The sequence below is a fragment of the Colius striatus genome, chromosome 4 (assembly GCF_028858725.1).
Source record: "Colius striatus isolate bColStr4 chromosome 4, bColStr4.1.hap1, whole genome shotgun sequence".
Lineage (NCBI taxonomy): Eukaryota > Metazoa > Chordata > Aves > Coliiformes > Coliidae > Colius > Colius striatus.
Genome location: NC_084762.1, coordinates 1,266,201 through 1,290,577, shown reverse-complemented (window position 1 = coordinate 1,290,577; position 24,377 = coordinate 1,266,201). Strand labels below are relative to the sequence as shown.

Below are 24,377 nucleotides of genomic sequence, written 5' to 3'. Positions count from 1 at the left end.
GCATGTTAAAATGGATTCTTATATTTACACGTATTCCTTGATAGATGTGTAACTTTGAATAGGAGTATTCCTAAATAATACAGTATGAATGGAATGGGATTTACAGAGCCCCATTCTAACTAGTGATTGTCTGCTAATGAAACATTTACACACTTCATTAAATCACTGTTTGGCCTTTGCTTTTGAAAAGTTAGCATGGGTTCTCACACTCCTCCAGGAGCACGCTAATGTGCTCTGACAGGTCTGGAACTGCTGCAACCCTCATTAAAAGCAAACCACACTCACGAGCCACCCTGTTGCGCTTCAAAGGTTATATTCTCTCCAAGTCGGCATTCAATCTTCAGGAAGAGATGAAAGCACGAGAAAACACAGGTGATGATCCCAGAGTCCCTGTTTTTGTTAGAGGCAGAGGACAGGGAAAGAAGCTATGTGTTGAGTACAGACCTACAGCTCTAACAACTCCTTTCCAGGAAGCCTCATATTTAAAATTCCATTCATTCAGCCCATTCAGCAATGCTTTTCCACAAAGTCACACGTCTAAAGCTGCATTTCTCACTCCAAAACGTGTTGAGGTTTTCAAAGGACAAAGTTAGATTGATAGACAGTGTTACAGATGTGTCTTAGACACAAAACTTTTAGAGTCTACGTTGTGGGAACAGTTTTGACAGACTAACAGTCTAGTTATTGCCATGTCTTTTTTCTTTCATTCTGCACAAAGACAACATTATTCTTGTTAAGTCTGGAATGCCACTTAGAATTACTAATTTAGTTGTACACATGCATGCCCCATTTCTGTGGAAAGGCATTTCAAATGCACATATAAAACTCAGAGATACAGCAGACTTTGAAAATCATTGCGTACGAAAACAATTAAGGTGGGATGCTCATTACCACCTTAACTAGAAAGGTACTCAAAGTATGGATTCCTCCCTAACTATTGACTAAGTTGCACACAGTGATGAAAAACAGAGATCACTGTCTTCGTCTTCCAGAATACATTTTAATTGAGATTCAAACCCTTCAGATGAACAAATCAGTAGGTAAAAACCAGCACACTAATGTTTAAGCAGCAACTCTCCTGACACAATGCCAACTTCACCTGAAAACACTTAAAGAACAGAGGAAGCTTTCAGTTTGGTTCAGACCAACACAGGTTCTGATGTACCAAATACAACTGCTGCTTATAATATAGATTTTAAAAGATTCATACAAATGGAACACACAATGCTTCAGAAGAAAATGCCAGCTAATACCAAATCTTACCGATAAGATGCAGCAAGAGGATGTTTACTGCTTGAACACTACCACAGCAGCTATCTTTAAAATACTTAAAGACTTTTAGAACATGGCAAGAACGATTAACATTGAGAAATTACTCATCCCTGGAAGAGGCCAGAATTGTTCCATTTAGCAGAGAAGAAAAAGCCTGACAATTCTTTTAAACACATGATTATAAAGGCCAGGAAAAGCCCTCAGCTGACAAAAGCTGTTTTACTTCTCCTTTAGGAGGAACACAGCATACACTCCTGCATAAATGGCATAAAGACCAAGGAGCAACGAGATTTTCGGTCTCATAGTCTGATTGCGAGCCGTAAAGTACCTAAAGCTGTGTTAAAAAGAAAGCCAAAAGCTTCTGTGGCATTGACAAATCAGGTCAGCTGGAAAACGTTCTTACTCCAGAAGCAGAGTTTACACACTCAGAATAAATGAAGATATTGAGACAACACCAAAAAGAAACTGTCACAAGCAGCCCCAATTTGTTAGATACAATTTACCGGTAATTTCTTTGGACAGCATTACAGACTAAGGATGCTTCACATTTGGGAGTAAGCAGTAACATATGCAGTGATGCAAACGACTTACTTTTGGGTTTTATTGAAATAAAGAAGCTGTGAATAAACTTTAATTCTGTTTTTAAAACCAGGAAGTATTTGAAAACTGAAGCTTTGATAGAGCTGGGGAGCTGCTGACTACCTGAGACAGCAACAGGACAACACAGGTAACGACTTAAACAGTCCCTTCTAGAAGTGGCAGAATGCTCTGCATCAGTTCTTTACTGGAATTACAGAAAATTACACAGAAACAATAGAAATCATGGCTAGCTGTTCATTTCGTGCCTCAGTTTCACAGGGATTTATTTTCCCCCCTCTGCCAATCCTCCCTGCAGGGCCAATTACACTTTCCTTCCTACTGACTGCACAAGGGAAAAATCAGATCAAGCTCAAGCATTTACAAAGAGTTTTTTAGGTTTGTTTCTAGCGCCACAAAAATGACTGTTCATTGCTCACAAGGGAACCAACTGACCTGGTATGGACTGTAACTGCACTTCAGCACAAAGCCTATGTGTCTCCTAAGCATATATGTGGGATTGCCTTGAATACCATGCACTTTAGGAGGAACTTGTAGATACCAAGATAATCTGACATCTAAATGCACCAAAAGGTTTCAATATGTACCTTATTTTCCCTCCACAGCATACAAGTACATAAAAATCACTCTAAAAAGGAAATAAGACATCCAAGCTCACCAGTTACTGCAGGTATCTCTATGTAGTACATGGTATTAATGCCACATACTCTTTACAAATCCTTCATAAAATGCTGCCACGTTTTGTGCCAGGGACCATGATACCCTTTTAGTAGTTACGAAACATAAAGCTAGCACACCATCAACTCTATCCAATTACTGGCTAAATAGATGCTCTGCTAACAAATACCCCACTAAAAAAGGCAAGTAGATGTTGCACATGTCAGTACAAATGTCACTAGCTTTACCTGCACTGCATTTCTTCCAAGTGTTGTCTCACTTAGCTGGGTAAGTCTGACACTCGGTGTTTCTGGTCAGGATGACATACCCACACCATGGACACCATCAGCACCCATTTAACACAAACCTCAAATTGGATGTGTACACAAGAGCCTGGCAATCTTGAAAAAAATCAATCAGGAAATACACACCACATCTTTTCTGCTTTAAACATACTTTAAACACCTGGCTGACATCCTGAAACCCCAGAGTGCTCAAACCCCTTCCTAAGAACAGAAACATCCCGGTGTCTGGGGCTGGCTTTGCTTGACATTTTCTCCTTTTAACAAAGCATATTTTGGGACTGCCCTGCTACACACCCACATGACTTACACAAAGATTTCAAAAGGACAAGTGAAAAGCTAGTGCTTTGATCTCACTGCAGGACACCAACCACTCAAGGCTGTAAATATACCTCTCCTATTTTAGAGATTTCCAAGTAAATGCACATAAACAGGCAGAGAGCAGGAAAGACAGTGCTTTTCAATTTCACCCTCAGTTGCTTTGAAGGATCTGAAGTCACATCTGCATTAGAAAGCTGTCCCTGAAACATGGACCCCTTCCAAACACTGACAGCGTCCCAATCGCTTTGCAGTGCATTAGCAGCACTGCCAAGAGAGGCTCTTCCATGCAATTCCTTGGTTCTTAAGCAGAACCCGTGGGTGGTTTGTGGAGTAGGAACAGTTTCCCTACAGCACAGCAAGCTTGCTTTTATAAGCTCCCATAATTCTCCATTTCATGCTATAATTTTTCTTTATCCTCCCCTCTGCTTCTACTTCCAATTCCATTCCCTCCTGTTTTTGTCCCCAAACTATCACTTTTCAGTAGACCAATGGAGTTATTTACATATATTCTACATGAAATTTCAGAGAAATCAGCAGACTATTTCAGGAACTGTAACTCAGCAGTCAAATGAGAAGTCAAAGAAAGGGTAGATGGTAAAAGTGACATAAAAAAATTACACATTAAAAGCATTTCTGTGAAGTTAAGAGGGAACAATGGCATTATATTGCAAATCAAATCTGAGTGGTGCACTGAACTCAGACTCTCCAAGCACAGAGGGATGAAAACCAACTGTTCTGACAGTGGTAACATTAATGGAAATAATATTGTACAAGTCTGGTAACTCCACAGCATTAATCTAATTTTTATATAGACTTTAAAAGGCAACTGCTTTGTCTTGCATTGTATCCACGATAAAAAGGGCTGAGTTCAGCAATATACCTATAAAATCTTGTTAATTTCTAGTGAAAACAAACAGCAAAAAGAGAAGCATCAACAGTATCAACACCAAAGTGGAAAGAAAGCACAGTTATACTTGAGAGTTCCACTGAAAGTCCAAAAGCAAACAAAGTTCTTCTAGAAAAAGAACAACCCCCCCTGCAGTGGAATGACTTTACCTTAATGATTACATTATTATTGCCACACCATGGGGAAAAAAAATCAAATTAAATCTGGTTTTAATAGTTTAAAAATGGTTTTATGAAAAAGCCACCTCAATCATGAGCACTGGAGAAAACTATTTCTGAACTGGCTTTACTAGAAACTTAAAGATGACCATGAAGACAGGCCAGTTCTGAAGGAGTTTCTGCTGAACTGGGACTGCAAACAGACCCTGCACAGTCAAGCACACAGCTTTTAAGTCAAGCAGCAAAGTAGTATGAGCACTGTGTATGTGGAAGTGTCCTGCACAGACTGCCCACTCTACAGCCAGAATCAGGCATGGAATAGTCAAGTTAAGGAAAAACCAGAAAAAGCCCAGTTCAAACCAGGGAGAGTTCAGCCCAGCAGCTGGGGAGTCGTCACTTTCCCCAGGCAGCTCAATATTAAGGTGATGAACACTATGCAGGTTCTGATATGATCTGTGTCTTGTGGTATGCCAGCTATATGCAGTCCTCAATACCTCTGTGATGAAGCAAGTTTGATGCTGGAGCACTAAAATATCTGAGATGGGCAGCTGTCTGCACTCACCTCGGAGGAAGCGGTACCGTCGTATTTGCTACAGGCAGTGTCACAGATTGTGACCCCTGGCAGAGAGAAGTGCAAGCTCAGCCACAAAAGCTGTAACAATAGAGTAACAGTGATGGTCTCTGAAAATCCAAACTTAATACCTGAACTGGAGACATGAAGTGTTACAGCAGCACGACCATGCAGGTAATAACTCATTTGTGACTGCACTGCAGCAGGGAGGTTTTTACCTCACTACGGGCTTTAGTTCTGCAGCTTTTCATAATCTCTGTTAAAGCTGAACAGGGAATGGAAATATTCTTAGTGATGCTGTGACCAGAACACTGGCAGCTGCAGGACTATCACACAGAGGCAGAGCTGAGTGCCTACACCTGGTGCTCACAGAAGCTGACACCTGATGAGAATGAAGACTACCCCAGCAAAGAGGAGACATTTCCTCCCAAAGATGTCTCAGAAGTGAGCAAATGCAATTATACACAGGTTAAAGATAAGCCACCTTCTGATAACTGATCAAGAGCAGCTGATTACAGAGTAATGGTGCAAACTGTCACTCAGTGCTACGTTTAGAAAGAACCTGGCCTTTGTCACCAAAATGGACTCACACTTTTATAATCCCACAACTCCCTCCCAGGCTGCTGTCGGACCAGCATCATCTAAGCACTTGCAAAGATTCTCCACAGCATTTAACAGACAGCCATGCAATACAGCACACCACACTTACATGCAAATACAAGCACCAAGGAATCTTGGTGAAACAAAACAAAGTAGTTATGAAGAAACTGTGCAGACTTGGGCCAGGACTTGAGTAGATGCTTTTAAATATCACTCGCTGTGAACATCAGCTCCAATCTCAGTGTAAAAGCATTTCAGACTTGTGATGAGGCTCAATCAGGCCCTATATGCAGCTGCTCAGAGTTATATTAGGGATCAGCTTGCAAGTTGTTTAACATGGCTCAGACAACTCATTTTTAACTGTGGCCAATTAGTGTTGACAGCCTAGCTGCACTAGATCTGGCATATGGAGGCAGAAATATACGTTAAAATGAGGTTCATGAACTCTATTTGCAGAAGCTTCACCCTGTTTTTCAGTGAGTAAGAAGTTGAAAGTGGCTCTCAGCTTCTCTTAACTAACACCACAGAAGCCTACAGATACATAATGCACTATCAGCAATGGCAGGAAAAGCAAACAAAGTATCAAAAAGCCTTCTTTGCCACAGAGTAGCCAGGTGGGTGCTTTATAGACTTTCCCTTTCATATGGAACAACGTTAGAATCGTGGATTTGCTGTGTAGCCAGGCATACTTTAAAAGCCAAATAGGTTGTTCTAATCTGCAGAAACAATCACAGAGCTTCAATTTAATCTTATTTGCATAAGATTTTCTTAATGCTATGCTTAGTGGAATGATAGCAACACCTAAAAATAAGCTACTTTTCTAAAAACCATGGATTACTTACAGCGAAATCACTTTGAGAACACCTTTGGAAGAACAGCAGAGAACCTGAATCAACTGTGGACTGCATCAGAGAGGCATGAAGAAAAATAAAGACAGCAGAAGCCTCTGTTGACAAGTAAATCAAATCATTGTTTGATGGACTGCCAGTGAAACAAATGGGGAAATCCAGACAAAACTCAGGCAGTCACTCTTATTACTGTAAATGTTATGAGACTCCTCAAAAAGAGGTCATCTCTGAGGTGAGCATGGCTGCCTCTTTAGCTGGTGTCCATTTGATCAGCCCATTCATCACATCTGTGGTAGCACAGCCATTCATGCTTTTCTCATGATTAACTCACCTGTTAGGATCTCTGGGCATAGCAAAAGGCAATCAATCAGTCTCAATCATATGTTTTCTTTCTCGTAACAGCCTGAGCAGCCAAGAATTTGACTGATCAAGTTGAAGATTCTATATAGGAATATTCTAAATGGCAAATACGTTTCACATGTTGATAATCCATTCCAACCCCACCAGCCTTAGCAGAGCTCTGCATTCCTTTCAGTAAGCTGAAGAGCAGGGTCTCAATGTTTCTGGTCAGTATCATCTTCCTACAACTTAAACACGACCAATACAGATTTGTTTATTTATTTTAATGTGTTTATAGCCTCTGTACTTACAAATAAACAGAAACATATGGTTACCTTATAGAATTGTTTCCAGTGGGAAACCAAGTCTTCCCAACACAAAGAAAGGCAGAAGCAAACAACTGATACCCAGCTTCTAAGTGCTCACCTTTCCTCTCTCCATCTCACTGAACCAATACCTTAATTCCACACTGCTGATTCTCATTGCCAAACTGTTAAAATTAGTCCTGGGCACCTTTATGCAGTTTTCCCTGCTAATGAGATGAGATATGGACGAAATAATTGCTTTAACATTATAACGTTGTGATGTTCAATTGCTTCTGTGTTATTTAACCATATTAGAGATGGGTGACTGTCAAAATCTTGAACAAGGCAAAGCAGTAAAAACACTTTCCTTGCTTTGCAACAGCTTCAGGCTTGTTCATTAGAAACCAGAGTTACATTGCTTGCTGCATCAGCCAGCCTCCACACTGCATCAAGTGCTCCACTGAAGGTAAACCAGCACCCCAGTTTACAACCTCCCAGCCTCCTTGTTCCTCTCCAGAAAACTCATCCCCACGTGAAAGCAACAAAGCAACACTTTTAGCTTTGCTGGGCTCAGCTGTTGGGTAACAAACACTCCACACTGCAAACAAACTGGTGACAGGGATGATGAACCGGGGCTTTTCTAGCTCCTGTGCCACCTGCTTTTTGCAGGGGTGAAGACAGCCAGAGCAGAGGCTCTAGGGGATGTGGGAGCTGGTGTGTGAAGGCAGGGAACGAGACGGGCACAGGCGAAGGAAGCGCTTGGCACAAGCACACCTGGGCCAGCAAGGCTGAGCGGCCTCAGCCCCGCTTATGCCACAAGATATTTTGGCATTGGTTTTTCCTCTTACTATCTCCTAAGTTTCTGGTGAAGAATCGTGTGTTTACCTATGATATTTCTCCAGATGTATTCTTTCACCAATAGTTAACTCCATAACATTTTTCATGAGTTCAGCTTGAGCAGAAGCAGTCTCATAACTGTAGAGCAGAGCTCTTACCTTCCCAGGCCAAAGTGCCTGGCTGCCAATCACTGAACAGCAAGTGCACACACAGGCTCTTTCTTTTCACTTCAAAAAAGGCGACAATTTCATCAGAAAAGACTCGGAGCCAAATTTAGCATCTGTACAATTTATGGCATGCCACATGTGCCACAAAAGAAACTCCACATGAGAAATGGAGCTGTGGAAGTTCAAAGAACTGTTAAAGTACAATGCAGCATCCCAGGGAGCCCCAGGCAGCTCTTATTTTGCGCTAGAGACCACATCCTCCACATTAAATTAGTATGTTTAAGCTAACCAAGAGGCTAACCACTTACTGAGACAACAGCTTTCACTAAACTGAAGGAGAAAAACGCTGCCTCTTAATTCACTGCATGGTACAGTGACTAACTTGGAGTACAAAACAGAAATTAAGGGATAAATCTGCTTAGACAAAAGCAAAACGGGAGTTGCAGAATGTCCTTATGCAAGAGCACTACCTCTTAATTCCAGTCTTTGTATGTGACACAAATTCCAAGGCAGTTAAAAGGAAAAGAACATGCAGAATATGTACCCAATCAACAGAACCATTTTGATGTAAAAGCAGCTCCTTAGGCAATTCCCACTCAAGAAGCATCTGTATACTTAAATGCACTGATGCACACAACATACCTTTGCAATGTGGTCACTTTGCAGCTGCTGAGCACAGACCCTGCCAGATGGCAGGAATCCTTACAGCTTCTCTAACTGAAGTGAGAGATGGGAAAGCTGGAGGGCTGGCTGGTATCAGATTCACTCCCTCTCTTCCCCTCTCCCAAGTCCCAAACCAAGAGGAATTTACACTGGCACAGTATTTTACCTCTGATGGCAGAGATTACGACATTGACAAGATACAGACGCTGCTCTCCAACACTGACAAAAACATGGGAACAAACCCAAAAGCATAAGCATTGTCCAACGAGGAGTCTGCACGTGCGTGGCTGTTCCAGGCCATTAGCAACCCCATTAGTAACATGGCCATTAGCAACCCCAGGCCATCGTGGGTGAGGAGGCACCGCAAAACCTAATTAAAAATCTTTCTGCCTTACTGAGCTCACCAAAACCTCACTGCAACTTCCTTTTTGAGTTTCCCATCAGTGGGTATCTGCCTGAGACTGGTCAGGCAAGTGTTGGCAAGGACAGATTTGAGTACCTGTGGCTGGCTGCCTTCTACTGCGACTTCCAGTCTACCCCGAGTGTGGCAGCAGCCTATACATAGGGCTTGAGGGATCTTGAGCTCAGCACGGGCTCAGAATCCACAAAAAAGACCAGAAGGTAATTTCCTCATGCCTTTTCACTTGGATTCTTTAAGGGAGCCTCTTGGGATCTTTCCATGTGTTTCTATAGTTTACATGGATTGGTGAAAAATAAAATAAAGGAACTGTACTGCCAGCAACAGCGTTTAAAGGAACAGGAGAGAGAATAACCTGAGAGCATAGGGCTCTCTCCAAATACCATCTAGGAATAAACACTCAGAAGAAAACCATCCTTAATAAAATGGAGCTAATAATAGTTTAAATTAAATGAAACCAATTTCTAAGCCAGCAAGACTAACAGGAATTATTAAATATTGATCACAGGCAGCTTTGGCTGCTCTCCTTTCAATGTGTAAGTAACCACATCAGTGCAGAAAAGAATCAACGTGCTACAAGTTCAGAGCAGCTGTTCCCGATGAATTCTGAAGAAATACCTCCAGAAGATGATCCAGGAGTAAGCTCTGGGAAGAGCTGCATGTCACCCTGTACAGAGATAATCAGTTAGGAATGGAAAGACCACATGTGTGTCTTCACATGATTTGTATGCCATTACCTTCCTCCGCACAACTTGCTTTAGCTAATCAATCTTAGTTCTGGAAGCAGAGAGTCATTTGAAGCTCAGACTCCATTTGCTGGTTTTTGTCAATGAACTCCAGCAGATGTGGACTGCACTGTGGTGAGGGCTAGCTCAGCAGCTTCCACCTGTGGCAGGGGAAGGAGGACGGTGGCTGGCAGTGAGCCCGGCAGTGGGCACGGCAGGGTAAGGGAGCCCACGAAGGGAAAAAGAGATCTCTTCCCTGACAGTGAGATTATCGGGTTTAAGCAAACAAAAGTCACCCTGCAACATGTATATGGATGAGAGATATTTCTAGTTGGTTATTATTGACTGCATTTAATTGCCTGGAAACCTCCTCTCTAAAGATGGTTTTCAATCCTTGCCCTTTGGTGCATGCGGCAATATACAATGAAGACAGCAAACTAGATAGAATCTGATACAAACAGCACTTTTGTGAAGTAACCTTTTGCAGGTTATATATCCAATGACTGGTTATTTAGAAACAAAAGTTTACCCAGGCCTTTAAAAGTGACTATAAGGCAGCTAATTTAACTACTACTCCACAAAGGTTAGTCTCCCTTGGCTGTCTCTACAGTCAGCTCCCAGGAGAAGGAAACCTGCTGGCACTGCCACGTCCAGTTCAGCCTTGCCAGTATATGTCCTGTGAGCCCTCTTCTCTATGCACCAGTGCTAGTGTTTGATCCTTGACCAAACCATAGTGGGCAGCCGAAGTACCAGAAACCCCCAACTCCTTTCCCCACCAAACCAACCCAAAATATACACCTTGACAAAAAACAAGTCAAGAGTTTCTACTGGTTCAGCTGCCTGAGGATCAGAGAAGTACAAATTTAATAAAAGACAAGGGTGGGAACAGAGACTGGTGGAAGAGAAAAACCTTTTGGCAGCAACCATAATGTGAAATCATACTCCTGGAACCAAAGCTTACTATGACAAAATCCATTGTAATTTGGGCTTCATTTGTCCTGAAGATCATGTAGTCAGGTTTCCAAACATAATACACAGTTTAAGTAAAGCCACAAATTAAAAAGAGATCATTGTACTTTAACAAGTTTATATTTGCAGAATAGGGAGGGAAAAAAAAGTTAATTCCCTTGGTGTAACTGTAGCAGCACAGAGAGCAATCACTCACAACACAAACAGTGCCAGAAGACTCTGATTTTTAAACAAGATCCCCAAATAGTAGCTTCAAAAACAGGAGAAGAGATACTCGATGCAGCAATTCTGGGAAACGTGCGCACTTTCCTTTGGCTCAGTGTACACACTGCAACAGCAATTCATTAATGCTCTCCAAAAGCCACACCGTTACCAAAGTGTTAGTACACAAAAACATCAGATCAGCCTATAACAACAATTTGCTCTAAGTACCACTGACAACACAGAAGGAAGAGACAGATGGTTTTGGAGACTGGCATCATGACAAGAAGAAATACTAGCCCTTGTGACAGTCTGAGATCAAATGGGCAAAATACTTTGGAACAAAAAGCAAAAGAAAGCAAAAGTTGTGAACACTGAGAGTTACAAAAGCTTACACTCATCTGAAATTCAAAGGAGGGTTCAAAGCTATTGGACTTTTCCCTGGAATACCAACTCCAAGCTCCTTCGGGGCCTCTCTAGCAACAACACAACTCAAAATTACCTTCTGCTGTATATATAAACCCTTTCTTTCTTGTGAAATAGGTAATTTCCTTCTCACACTTTTCACTGTATTTTTGAAGGCCAGGCGTGCACTGGCTAGAGCAGAAACTGGCAAGTTATATGGGTCCTCACCCCACTGATTGATCTAGGCTCCAGTTTGAATTGAAGCTCCAGAGTCACTAGGCTTTATAGTGAAGTCACCCACGGTGTAACAGCTTCATGAACACCTGGTGTGCAGTAAGAGGTATTTTTTGCTCTGTGTATTGTTTAACATCAAAGTAAAGATGGCAGCTCATCTGGACAAAGTGCACACAAGGGCAAGAGAAAATCGAGCATCTGCTGCAGGTGAATGTCACCTCGTGTGTTGCTGTATGACAAAAGGTCCGTTCACTCTGGAACAGAAAGCTGCCTTCACCTGCAGAGCCACCACAGCTACGACTTCACAGCACTGCAGTTACATCTCTCTGGGTAAGGGAAGCCCCACGCTCCCTCTGCCTCTCTAACCTCCTCCACAGCCTGGGTCTTTGCAGCCACCACTACTTTTGTCCCGATTATTTGAAGATTTACTTTCTTTAAAGTAACACCTGGCGAAGTCAAACACACAGCAAACCTGCTTTCATCTTGTGTGTGACAAAGCTGTACTGAAATGAGGGTCTGCTTTAGAGGCTACTTGTGCACAAGAGTACTCCCACATTCCTTAATTCACATTTGCTTTGCACAAAACAACCACATTTTACCATTTCTTACTCTGCTGGGGCTGTTACTGTAAAGTTACTGTAAAGGCAGATAAGGTCAGTTCAGATACATGCATAATTGAACAAAAGAGAAATGGATATGCATAACTAACAATCATTACATCAGAAACCTGCTAGAATTAGTTAAGCTCACCTCTTTATCCATACTCTCTAAATCCTCTTTACATAGAGTGTACAGGGGCATTGTCTCAGACATACTTGGCTGTCGTTTCCGCTTAGATGGACCAGGCTGCTCTTCATTTTCACTTGCTGGCAGCTCTTCTTCTTCAAACATCTGCTGCTGATGTGGTTGAACAACTCTGAAAAATTTCAAGGGTCCCATATCAGAAAGGTTTACTTGATTTACAGCTTGTCTACAAATAAAATCCTATGAACAATTAATGACTACTGAAAACCCACGGCCATCAACAGAAGAAAGATCAAGTCTCTCAGCGACTGCTTTTATTTTCAGTCTGGCAGCTTAAGTTCTTGTTCTGCCTTTGACAAGACACTCGCTCCCCTGCCTTCCCATTGTTGTAACTATCAAACCTTTCCTAAACTAAGAGATTTAGCAGCTGCAGACACGTTGCCCTTCAAATACTTCCAGGTTGGCGCTCAAGCAAAACAATTCTTACATTCCAATATATTTTTCCCGATCTATGCTGGGCTTGTATTCTTGAGTCTCAGAGTACCCTTCTACTTCCCAGCCTTACAGACAAGAGTCTGTAATGAAGTCAAAAGCTCATTTCTACAGTCTCAACCTTCAGAGACTTCCCAGATGCCGAGCTGGGACGAGATGCCAAAGAGGCTGTATTCTTTTTGGCTAGGGTATTCCAACACAGTAGCACTTTCTCTTAGTCTGTGTTTTATTGCCTCATTAGTCAGTGCATTTCATCAGAGCACACACATACAAAATGCAACATCAGAAAGTTCATGAAAATGGATAACTTCATGCTTTATAGTTGTTTTATAACAGTGATAAAAAGACAGACTACATCTAGAACAGCAGGAGACTTCCACTCCTCTTGGATAAGTAATATTCACCCCAAAAAAAGTTAAGTACTAGACTCTTAAAAGCCAAGAGTGCCACACATTACCATTTAACTATGAAGATTGGACTGTCACACCAACCTCCTGGAACACATTTCAGCAGCTCAGCAGCACCCAGAATCCTATTCAAATATCTCAGGCCATGAAGCTCACAGATCACAGATTATTTGTGTTAGCCAAAGACCACACATGTGGAGAAAAATTACCACAAGCAGGTATAGAAGTGATTGTGTTTGAAATCACATGCTGCTTCAAGTTGTAACTACCAGGTGAGACATCATCCAGCTGCATTCTGAGGGTGGTGATAATTGAGAAAGGGAACAGCGTGGTCTCTGCTGTCAAGAGTTCCAGCAGAGGACGGCTGCTTCTCGTCCAGCCTGGGTTTTCAGGAAGCAGCTTCAGATCAGCAGCGCCCCGCAAAAAAGCCACTATTAAATGGCATCAATCCAGGCATAGGTAAGGTTCTACAGAATCATTCCTCCTCTAACCTTCTTTAAGAAGCTGATCTAAATACCAAGATGTTTTTCTATGTCGGTGCTTCCAGAAGGAATGAAATCTGAAAGGTCCACGAAGCTGCCAATTGAGCTCATTTTGAGGCCCCATGTTTCCTAAACACACCCCTGCTGCACTGATCCATTGGATCTACCAGCAGAGATGGGAATTCCTCATCTGAATTGGAGAGGGTGTCGTGTGGAAGAGATTCAGGCTCCTCCTGTGCCACCCAGAGCTGCCTGGCCTGCTGCAGAGGCTTCCTGGCAGCTCAGCACTGCCCCATCCACATGGGCCCCTCTGTGCTCTGGAGCTTCTGAAACAACCACGATTTGAATCTTGTGGAAATGAGCTAAAGACATGGTTTTTCTGTTAGAGTTCTCATCACAGCTTAATAGTTTTTGATGCTGTTTTTCATCCACTATATGTTTTCTATTTTACAAGACCACATAGTTTCCTCTTGCCATTGAGCTGCTCTCAGACAACAATTTTCATAGCTATAAGGAAAAAAATAAAACATTCCACTGCTTTCCAAAAGTACCCTTTAAAATATGATCCCTTTTAACAGGCACCCTATTCAAGGCAAAGGTGGTGATGCTATTTACCTTCTAGCAAAACAGAATGACAAGACTATCAGTATCTTACACAACTGTATTAAAAACCTGACAAGCTTGACCATACCAAGTATTGTGCACAGAGGTGATATGCAGCAGGCAGCCAAGCAGATTCTCTTCCACTAGAATAAATCCAGTGTATTTAAGAATACATTATTATCATACTAATGACAGCAAGAACTCCTCTTTTTGCAGGGAAAAATGTGAGATGTTCTTTGATCATGTTATTATACACAAACAGTAACTGTAAAATAACAGTATTAACAGCTTCAAGGCTTTTGGGAGATTCCTCCCCCCCCCAGTATTTTCCAACTGCTGCTAGGTGAGAAAAGCAGAAACTTCTCACCAAAGCATTCCAGGCAGCAATATAAAACAAAGACTTCCTTAAGGTTTGTAAGTAACATTTTTATTTTACCAAACACATTTTTCAGGCTTTACATCCTCAGGTGCTAATGAATTATATTGATTAAAGACATACAAGTGCAGAAGGTGACTTTTATTTCTAATCAGGTGAAGCTGGTGACTGTCTTTCCAAGGCAACCCCATATTCACCCCAGCACAGGTTGTCTGACACTTGCCAGTGTTACATACACAAAGACACACACCTGAGGGGTAGGTTCAACATCTGTGGAAGCAAGAAGCACCTTAACACTTTCACTGGTACACCATCAGGACAAAGGCTCACATTAATGCTTTCATGGGGAAACCGTTAAAATGCTTCAGTTGCATTCACGGCTTCTATTTGGTACCTCATATTTTTGCTCTCATGACAAGACTGATAATACCAGGTAGGAAAAACTGTAATAATAAACATGAATGTCACTTACATTTTAAATGAATTTATATGAGTCCTGAAAGAAGTGCTTCAGTCAGCAACATTTGCTAGACCACCTTTCAAACCAAACCCTTGGCGCATCACTTAAAACTGAAACTTCTCACATGTAAATTACACCCCTATTTTAAGCCCTGCCTCATCTGTTAGAGCATCATTAGCATTCACTGGAATTTAGCTTGCAATATTGTTTTTCCTTTATCCTAGCCCATCAATGCCATTGCCACTTGCCTTTTTTTGTTGACAACACTACCTCACACATCTCACGACCCGTTACAACTTCAGTGTTGACTGCGATGTTTATAGAATGCTGTTTCCCTATGAAAACGAGAGTTGCTGAGACACAGAGTGTCAAGCTCTGACAGGCAGGTTATTTTTTTCCAGAGGAATCCTTTCCTCACACAGAGAGCTCCTTCCAGGTACCAGCTGCCATCAAGCACCACTGCAGTCCCTTCCCTCCCAGTGCAGCCACGAACTCTTTGCCACCCTCAGGTAGCAGTAGCTATGACAAAGAGCAGACAGAACAAGGCCTCTGCCTGTTGCCAAAACCTTGACCAAATTAACTGAGCCATCTCTATTTGCTGGTGGCAGTTTCCCTGCAAACTGTGTGTAGATACTCAAACTAATCGCATCCTATTTAAAACCATGTTTCAAGGTGTAACCCAGAAAGAACCTGAAAAGGTTCATTCCTGTTCAGCTTTTGGTTACTACTCTCTACAGCCTTTGTACTCTGCCTGCACTGCACTTCCTACCCATTACAAGCACTTAAAGTGGATTTGATCATTGCACTGCTTTCCTCCTAGACTTCCCCAAGACACTCCTCACCGTTTTAATTGGAGACAGCGGAACTGCTCTGAGGAATGAATACAGACGTGCCCCAACTCAGGGATCACTGTTCACAGGTCACTAATTTCACCACTAAAACCAAATCAACAGGAAATGATGCTGAAAATATTTCCCAGCATATACCTTATGCAAATCTTCTCTTACAGCTGCTCAGTTATGAGCTGAAGTTGCTGCACTGACTAACTGAACCAAATGTAAGTAATGCATCTCAACCCTGAGCACTGACAGCCAAAAAATGCTTAAGTGAAACAAAATAAGGGAAAGGAAATGCAGTAGAAAGGAAATGCAGTAGAAAGGAAATGCAGTAGAAAGGAAATGCAGTAGAAAGGAAATGCAGTAGAAAGGAAATGCCATCTTGCTCTGCCCCCAAAGCCTTCCTTGTTGACAAAGGCAGAATGAACATCAAACTGTATTCTTATGAATGCATGACTCTGCTTTAAAAAGAACACAAACCATCATACTCCAGCATCTTAGAAGCATTGTGACAATCATATACATGTACAACCTTCCCAGCCCTACTTCTAGACAAATTCCTTTCCACAGTAACCGACAAACCAAACCAAACCCTTTTCAGTTCATCTCTGGGTACATGATGTGTCTTGGTTATTAAATGTTTTTCCTGTTCATTTAACATGTCACAGTCAAGTAAAATACAGACTTAAAGGAACTGAAAACAACACATCATCACCAACAAAAGAGACTCAAAAATCCCTGTGTTGAGAGAAAGAAACAAGGAAGTCAAAATAAGAGAAGCCTATAAAAAGATGAGAACTCAGAACCCCATAGGTTGAAATAATCCAGCAACAGGAAGACAGAAGGGAAATATAACAAGCTACTCTAATATACAAAACCTTTACAAGTGCTACAATGCAAAAGCAGCAGGGGGAGGAGAAGAAAGCTGCAAAGTTGTGTGCATTCCTAATTATGCTTTGTATTTCCACAGTTGTTTGGAAAACTGAATTGCTTCATAACAACCACTCTGATCACATCCTACAAAGGCATTTTGATCCCAGTTTACAGTTATAAAAGTTTCACCTTCAAATGGATTCTTTACCACTGGGGTCACCAAGCCTTGCTAAAGCTGTTAGCATTCCAGAAACATCTTCTGCATAGATACTTAGGGATGAATTTTAGGTATCTTCTGCATCCCCAAGAGGTAAGTTGCTGTTGTAGCAACTTACCCAACTCACACGTTTTGACAAAATCCAGATGCTAGCCTTTGTACTTCAAAAAGCAGGCTGCCTCCTCCTCCTGCTGCTTCAGTGTCTTTCCCTTAGTGATCTAAGGATTATTAACTAGCACTCAAGTCTTCTGGCCTTGTTTAACAACACTCAGTTAGCCACACCCCTTGGCCACTTCTGATATCCCTTGAAACAAAGCACAAAGCTAACGTGCCATCTGAAGGAACTGGGTGAAGAAGAAGACTTTATCAACAAAAGCCAAATGCTATCAGGTATATTTTATAGACAAAAAAACCAATCCAGTATTCTAAGATTTGTTAAAAGACCTTAGAATAACTCCTCTCTGAAGCAAGGCAACCTAACATTCTGCAGAGCACACAAACTACACGCTGCAATAATTTGTCTGGAAGTTTCCAGTCGCACTTAGGTGAGGCATAAAAAGCGTCTGGGATTCTGGCATCTCACTCTCACTTCAGCTGAGTATTCACTGTCACTCCATGTCCTTAGCTTTTTAGAAAGCAAAGAAAACAACTCAAGCAAAGATGATCGTTTGATCAAGTGTAAAGATAACAAGAGTTACATTTACTGCAGCAGCTGAAAACGTAACTGAAGAGACTCTCAGCTATGCTTTAGGTACCTGAAGGACGAGTGTTCGCCGTGGACAGGTAAGGTGATGGGAGGAGCTGGAGACTGAATGTACATGGACTGGCCCGAGCTCTGAGCTCCTTTCCTGATCAGCTTTCCAGTGTTAGGGTCATAAAGTCGAACTTCAGGGCCAGGCTGAGACTTTGGGTGGATAGGTGTAGGGTGAAACAGAGCGGTCTGAAACGTGCTGTGTGTATCAGGAAACGTGGCAGGGCTGTTCTCTCTGTAGGATGAAGTTCAGAAAAAACAACTTTAGAAATTTAAATATCTAAGCAGAACATAAAAAATAGGCATTCCTTTTTATTCCAAAGCAAGAAAGTGAGGGGAAAACAAATGGCTTGGAATATTTCCGAAGAAACATTTCTCCTCCACCTCCAGTGATGTGTCGCTGAATTTAAAACAGAAAAATGCAAACCCACTGGCAACATCACATTCATGTTACTAAAAACATTACTAAATGAGCCTTAAAAATTTCCTAAGATAAAAATTACTGAAGTTGCTTGCAGGTAGTAACAACTGTACAAGAGTAGTATGATAATCAGCAAGTACACAACAAAAGAAAGTCCTGTGATTGTATCAGAACTTAAGCTTTTGCTTTACAAAGTGGCTTTGAGAGAGAATAACCCCACGGTACTGACTTGCAAGTCACCCAAACTAATTTATTAAAACACTAAAGGGGCCCAAGATTACCCTGCTGCATTTTAAAACATAATTTTACAAGTGTCAGCAGTAACCTTCCGAGCTCAGTCTGCAGGAATCACCAGTGTGGCACACCATCCAGTTGTGATAAAGTGCCACAAAAATGGGGAAGCAAATTGAATCATTTAAAAAAGCATCCTCAAATAAATCAGCATGTCACCCACCATGAAACTGATGCCACAGAAAAAAACAAACTATAATGTAACAAAGGCAAAAAGGGCCATAAATCCTCAGGTTTTCAGCTGTGCTTTCATGGATGCACGAAGCAGTCTTGCAGTGTCAAAACTTAAGGTCAACCAGTTCCAAGTTTACTTATTCTTTGCTGCTCTGAAGTTCATTTTATGAAGCTCATCCCTTCCCTAGTTCAGGGGTCGGTAATCACTCTTTCAAGCATCTTTGTTAAGGATAAAATCTTTTCCAAAGCGGCTGGGTTAATAAAGCAGGAGTATTTGCATTACTGACTGAAGGCAGAAGGAGCGCTGAGGGTTCAGCGATACTGTATTCGAAAAAATGCCACCCTTTATCCATTTTTCATGTTTTACATGGGAGCATGTATCTTTTGCTCTTCATTTGGCAGCATGAATGATCCCACGCCTTGGTGGCATTTCCTGTGGTGTTAGTCTGTGGATGAACTGACAAGGTCGACTGCTCCAGCTGAAAACAGCTGACAACCACACTGATAAAGGCACAGGTTTCTCCTGATTCTTCTAGTTCCTGAACTGCCTCCTGATCCCTTAGCAGTTATCAGTTTAAGCAGCATAGAGAGGGACAAAAATCTGTAAGCACTGCACACCATCCTGAGTCTGTCAGAAACCAGTTCTATGGCTAAAGTCAGCATCACTGCATGAATAACCTATTTTCATGGCCCCTGCTCCCCCCAGTCCCCACCTACCTGTGTGTTTTGATGTAGTCATCCTTCAAGGGAAAGAGCTGCTCCTCAACCTTGTCCCAGCGCTCCAGGCAGCTCCACAGCCAGTCGGGGTTTACCACATGGAGGTCCTTGCAGTCCTGAGCTTGCCGCACTTTTTCTGTGCCTGTTACAAACCAAACCCAACATTACAGTGTTACCAGAAACACAGAGGCGAGTTTTAAGTGCACACTGGTTTAAGATGAATGTTTTGTGATCAGTCTCACAGGAAAAAACCCCTTAACAGCCCTCCTCAATCCAACAAAGCAAACTCTACTGACAAAAGCGAGACTAAGCCAGACACCATCATCTCAGCCTCCAGCTGGATGAAGGTATTTGTAACTTCCTGAAGCACTGGCACTTTAGTGGAAGTAGTGCACTAAAACCTCTCTATCTCCATGTTAACTAAGCAAGCAATACAAATGCACTTTTGTATTTCATCTCCATCACTTCTATTTGTCAGAGTCTAAGCAGCAGCCACTCAAAATGCAGTTTTACCAATCATGGTACTTGCTTCAGCATTTATCAGAGATCTATGGATCTATAGATCTACAGAGGGACCAGCACAAAACTGTATCCTCTGCCAATAATTCATTAAATATATGTGCAATGGAGAAAAAACCTTCAACGATTCTGATGTGATGCAGCTATGCTTGACACTTACAGGGGGTTATTTTTACACCCCACAAGCACTGGGGTAGCTAGAATGTTATAAAGAGACCCTGATCAATCTGACAGTCTGTCCCATAACCAAAAGGCATCAATTTTCCCTTTTATTATATCTCTATAATGTATAATGTTTCATTATATTTACACACTACCTAAAAACACCACAAACCCCATCATTTGTCCGTGTTCTGTCTCGGTGCAGACATTTAAATGCACTTCATACTGTACTACATCTTTTTGCTTAGAAATGCAAAAGAAAAGATGATCAGTAAGAACTGAAGGCAAGAGTTCAATGAACAACTGAGCCCTCTCTTCTAGGTTAAGAGCAGAGCTGCCAGAACTGACGGGGAGGAATACAGCACTTCAAACACTGCCCACTCCTGCTGAAGCCTGTCAGTTCTGCACAATGACCCTGGGGTTTCTTCCTGCACATGCTGATATAAAAACACAATAACTCCAGTCTAGTTTGCCTTCAGTTAAAACAACTCTAAAGTAAAGTTTTATAATCCTTAGAAGTGTATTTAAAGTTTGGATTGATGAGCCCTTGTCTTTTTTCACACATGTGCCTTCAGGAATGAAGGCTCCAGAAAAAATAGATCAAATTTCAGAACAATTCTGACAAGGAAGCAAGAACAGTAAATTAATTTGATGGTTTCAACATAGTTCCCTGGGATTTGATCTGCATGGCTGTCACATAACACGGGTTCACTGTTTCAATGCCCACACTTCTCCATGTCACTTCAAAACGAGAGGAAACCGTTAACAACAAACACCTGAAGGCCTGTGTATAACCTGAACTGGAATTCCCTGAGGTAGACAGATGCACTAAGCTGCTCTTGAAGACTGACCTAAGGAGTTAGTTCAGTTTCTAGACCTTGTAAATTCAGAAGACTAAATAAACAGGAAGGTCAGGACATTGCTGAAAGCTGAAAGCTTCCGTTTCCCTACTTTTCTCCCCCCCACCCAAGAGAATTCAGGAGAAGGGCTGCCTTTTCTCCTGTCTTTGCACAGAAACACATTTTTTTCCTGGATTTAGGTTATAGAAAAAACCCAAACGTTCTGTGCACAAACACATTTCTCCTCTTTCAGCAGTAAATGCAAGCTGTTCCACAGTCCAGATTTGAAAAGCTGGACAACAAACAAAGCTTTTTTCCACAACAGAATCCAAGATAAACACAACACAAGAATGAGTATTTAAGAACAAAGTCCTTTCCAAACCACCAATTACTTAGAAATGCTGTATTTTAAATTTTCCCATGAAAAAAACCCCAAACCAAACCTCTGTCCAACAAAGATTCAACCCCAACCACGTTTGTCCCTGCACACCTCCACAGTTCAAGAGGTTTTAACTGGCTACAAAGCAAAAGTCTAAGAAGGGAGCTCAATGCACTTAGATTTCTTATACAAGAAATCTTTTCCAATTAATCATCAGTTACAAAAGTAATCAGTGACCCAGAGCACTTTGATGCAGCAGTCACTGGAAGTGAGCCAGTCACAATGCCACACACAGGTTTTATTATCGTCATCATCGTTTGTATAACCTCAGTAGGGACTGTAGAAATACCTGCAGTTAGAAACAGGTATGTATAACACTAACTCACACACAGAGTATGTTTCAGAGGAAGGAAAGCACAGGTTCTGAAGGATAACCAGATCTGGGGGGGGAAAGGACTGAAAAAAGGTAAAAGGCTTGGAAAAAGTTTTCTTTCGAGAATAAGGAAGAGCAACAACAACATAATAAGAACAAAGAGGTCAGAAGACAGCTGGTCTAAAGATGATGCTGAAATTGGTTTCACAGGAGTTTCAGGGGAAAAAGCAACAAGAGACAGAAGTCCAGTGAAAAGATACTGTATTGTAATACAAGCTGATGAAACAAAGCTGCTTCTGAGGTACTGAAAGTTTACACAAACAAGAAAAAATAATCCAGAGGTGTACTTCTTTGCTTACAACACTTAAAGATCACAGAATCACTGAGGCTGGAAAAGCCCTTTAAGCTGGAGTCTAACTGTTGCCCCAGCTGTTCTAGGAAGAATCTTCCCTTTCATTTCAATTCTCATCTCAGTTACGTTTAAGCCGGTAGGTTACACAAAAACCAGCTCAAGGCATGAAGAAACTGTAACAGGAAAAAAGCTGATGGAAAACTTAAGGCAACTCCACCTACCCGTCCTGGCTGCGATGAGATGCGTGGCTTTGTCAGGATCATCAGCACTCAGTACCAGGTTCTTCACAATTTTGGCTCCAAGTGCTGTGGCGTGATAGTGCTCCCGTGTTTTCTCAATGGGGAAGTTTGTTGGGTAGAGTCCGCTAAATATTATGGTCACATCCGCCAACACTTTGCTTTTCAGTTCCGGCACTATCTTCCTGATGTCTGGAATTTCCTCAATCTCTTTGTTCAGGTATTTATCATACTTTGTGTAATAATCAGTGTGAACCCGCACGAGTATCTCTTCGAGGTATATTAAATGGTCATCATCGTCGGTATCATCTTCCTCCTCCTCTTCCTCCATGCTCTGATCTAAAGACTCACCCATTGTAATTCCAGACTGTTCACTATTCTGAGACTCCGTTTCAGCTTCTTTCTTGTCTGCACACCCATTTCCTAAGTCACAAAGGCTTTCCTGTTCACTTTCTTCTTGTGCTTCAAGATCGGTTTTATCAGGAGCATTTTCACTAGGTGGAGACTGCGTGTCCCCAGAGTGGTTCACCACACCATCCTTTTTCTCACCCACATCAGTGCAACTTCCCTTCTGCGAATTTTCATCCTGCAGAGGTTGTTTGGATCTCTTCCAGCTTCTCTTTTCCTCGTTCTCACTATCTGATACAGATGTGGATGACTTTCTGGTATCCGGTCCACCATCACTGTCACTGTCACTGGACAGTTCAAAGTCCAAGTCGTTTGTTGTCTTGTCTTGGGCTGGCTGCTTCTCTGTCACCGCTCCATCACCTTGTTCTGAACAAGTCTGAGATTCTTTTGTACTTGTCAAATCCTTAGTGACCTCACTGTCCACTTTGGGACCAGTGCCATCGTCTAAGGAGTCCTGGGCACTAACGGCATCACGAGAGTTCCCGTCGCAGTCAGACGTGTCACTGCTTACAGAAGCACTTCCATTTGCGGTGCAAGCGTCCTTCGGAGCTTTCTTGAGACCGTTGCTTTGTTCCTCTACACGTGTAACATTCTTTGTTTCTTCAGCATCTTTTGGTAACGTCACTGCTGAATCCAGTGTCTCTGGTTTGGTGGAGTGGTTTACTAAGACACAGGGAAGAAATAAAACATATGTACATTTTCCTCAGTTGGGTTTTTTTAAGCTTAATCAGGATTTAATTTTCTTTTTCCTTAAGCACACAGTTTAGACTTCACTATGTTTAGAAGTGACAAACAGGCTTGCCAAAGTCATTAAGATATTCTAGGTGCCAATGGTTCTACTACAAAGACCTGGCAAACCTAATCAAGTTGAAAAAACAGGAGTGAGAGTTTACTGACTCCAAAGTGGGACAGGGAAGGACCAAGAAGAAAATATACAGTAAAGGAAAACTGTCTTTTTTTACATGGAGAGGGAGGAGAGAAACTGTCTTTCTCTTTTGCATGCTTGAACAATTTGGTGTATTGCCAAAGCAGCTCTCCAGCCGTAACAGCTAAAATGCTCTCACCAGTACTCCACTTTTGCTGCGGTCACCCACCAAAAGGAAAGCCATCAACAAAGGCAGCCCAATTTTACCAAACTACTTCCATTTGTGCTGCAGGAACATTCTCTGTCAACTCCAGTAGACAGGATTGCTCACCAGAGCATGACATTACAAAATAAGACCTCTACAAGGACTTCCATCAATCACACTGGGAAAGTGCTGAAAGTGGTAAAAGCAGTCTAAGAACTACATGGCTACCTTTCTTCTTAATTTGAACTTCTCTTGATCCAGGAGGTGCGTTAATGTCTCCTATCCCCTGAAAGTACACATATTTCTTCACAGTTATCAGATTGGGTGCAAACTTCCAAACATCCTCTCTATCATCAATGATGCAAACCATGGAATCTCCACAAGGGAAGAGATCTCTGAAAGACAAAACAGTTGACAAAAACTTAATACTATCAATGAAAGTAGTTCCTGTTGATGTTCTGGTTTCTTACAAGAATGTCTGCAGGACATGCTTATATATGGACTTAAAAACCCAGCAACCCAGCATTACTAAAGCGACAGGATTCAAAATACAATATCCAAACTAATTTAATTACAAAAGGAAATGGGTATTTTTTAATCTCTACCCCAAAGGCAAGAACAAAGAAAACTCTGCAGGAACAAACATTAGAACATTTTGGTCATGCAGGAGGAGGTGGCAGCAAGAGAAGAAAAAAGTTT

The 24,377-nt window shown here is 41.8% G+C and overlaps 1 protein-coding gene across 1 annotated transcript in view; it reads right to left on the bottom strand.

The window, feature by feature from the left end:
* The window catches only part of CTDP1 (CTD phosphatase subunit 1), a 55,229-nt gene that overhangs the window by 11,729 nt on the left and 19,123 nt on the right, over positions 1-24,377 (bottom strand). The window contains exons 7-11 of the mRNA XM_061994697.1: positions 23,907-24,073; positions 22,186-23,271; positions 19,341-19,482; positions 17,742-17,972; positions 12,247-12,412 (exon numbers count right to left, since the gene is read on the bottom strand). Coding sequence (XP_061850681.1) covers positions 12,247-12,412; positions 17,742-17,972; positions 19,341-19,482; positions 22,186-23,271; positions 23,907-24,073 — 1,792 coding nt within the window. The remainder of the gene's footprint in view (positions 1-12,246; positions 12,413-17,741; positions 17,973-19,340; positions 19,483-22,185; positions 23,272-23,906; positions 24,074-24,377) is intronic.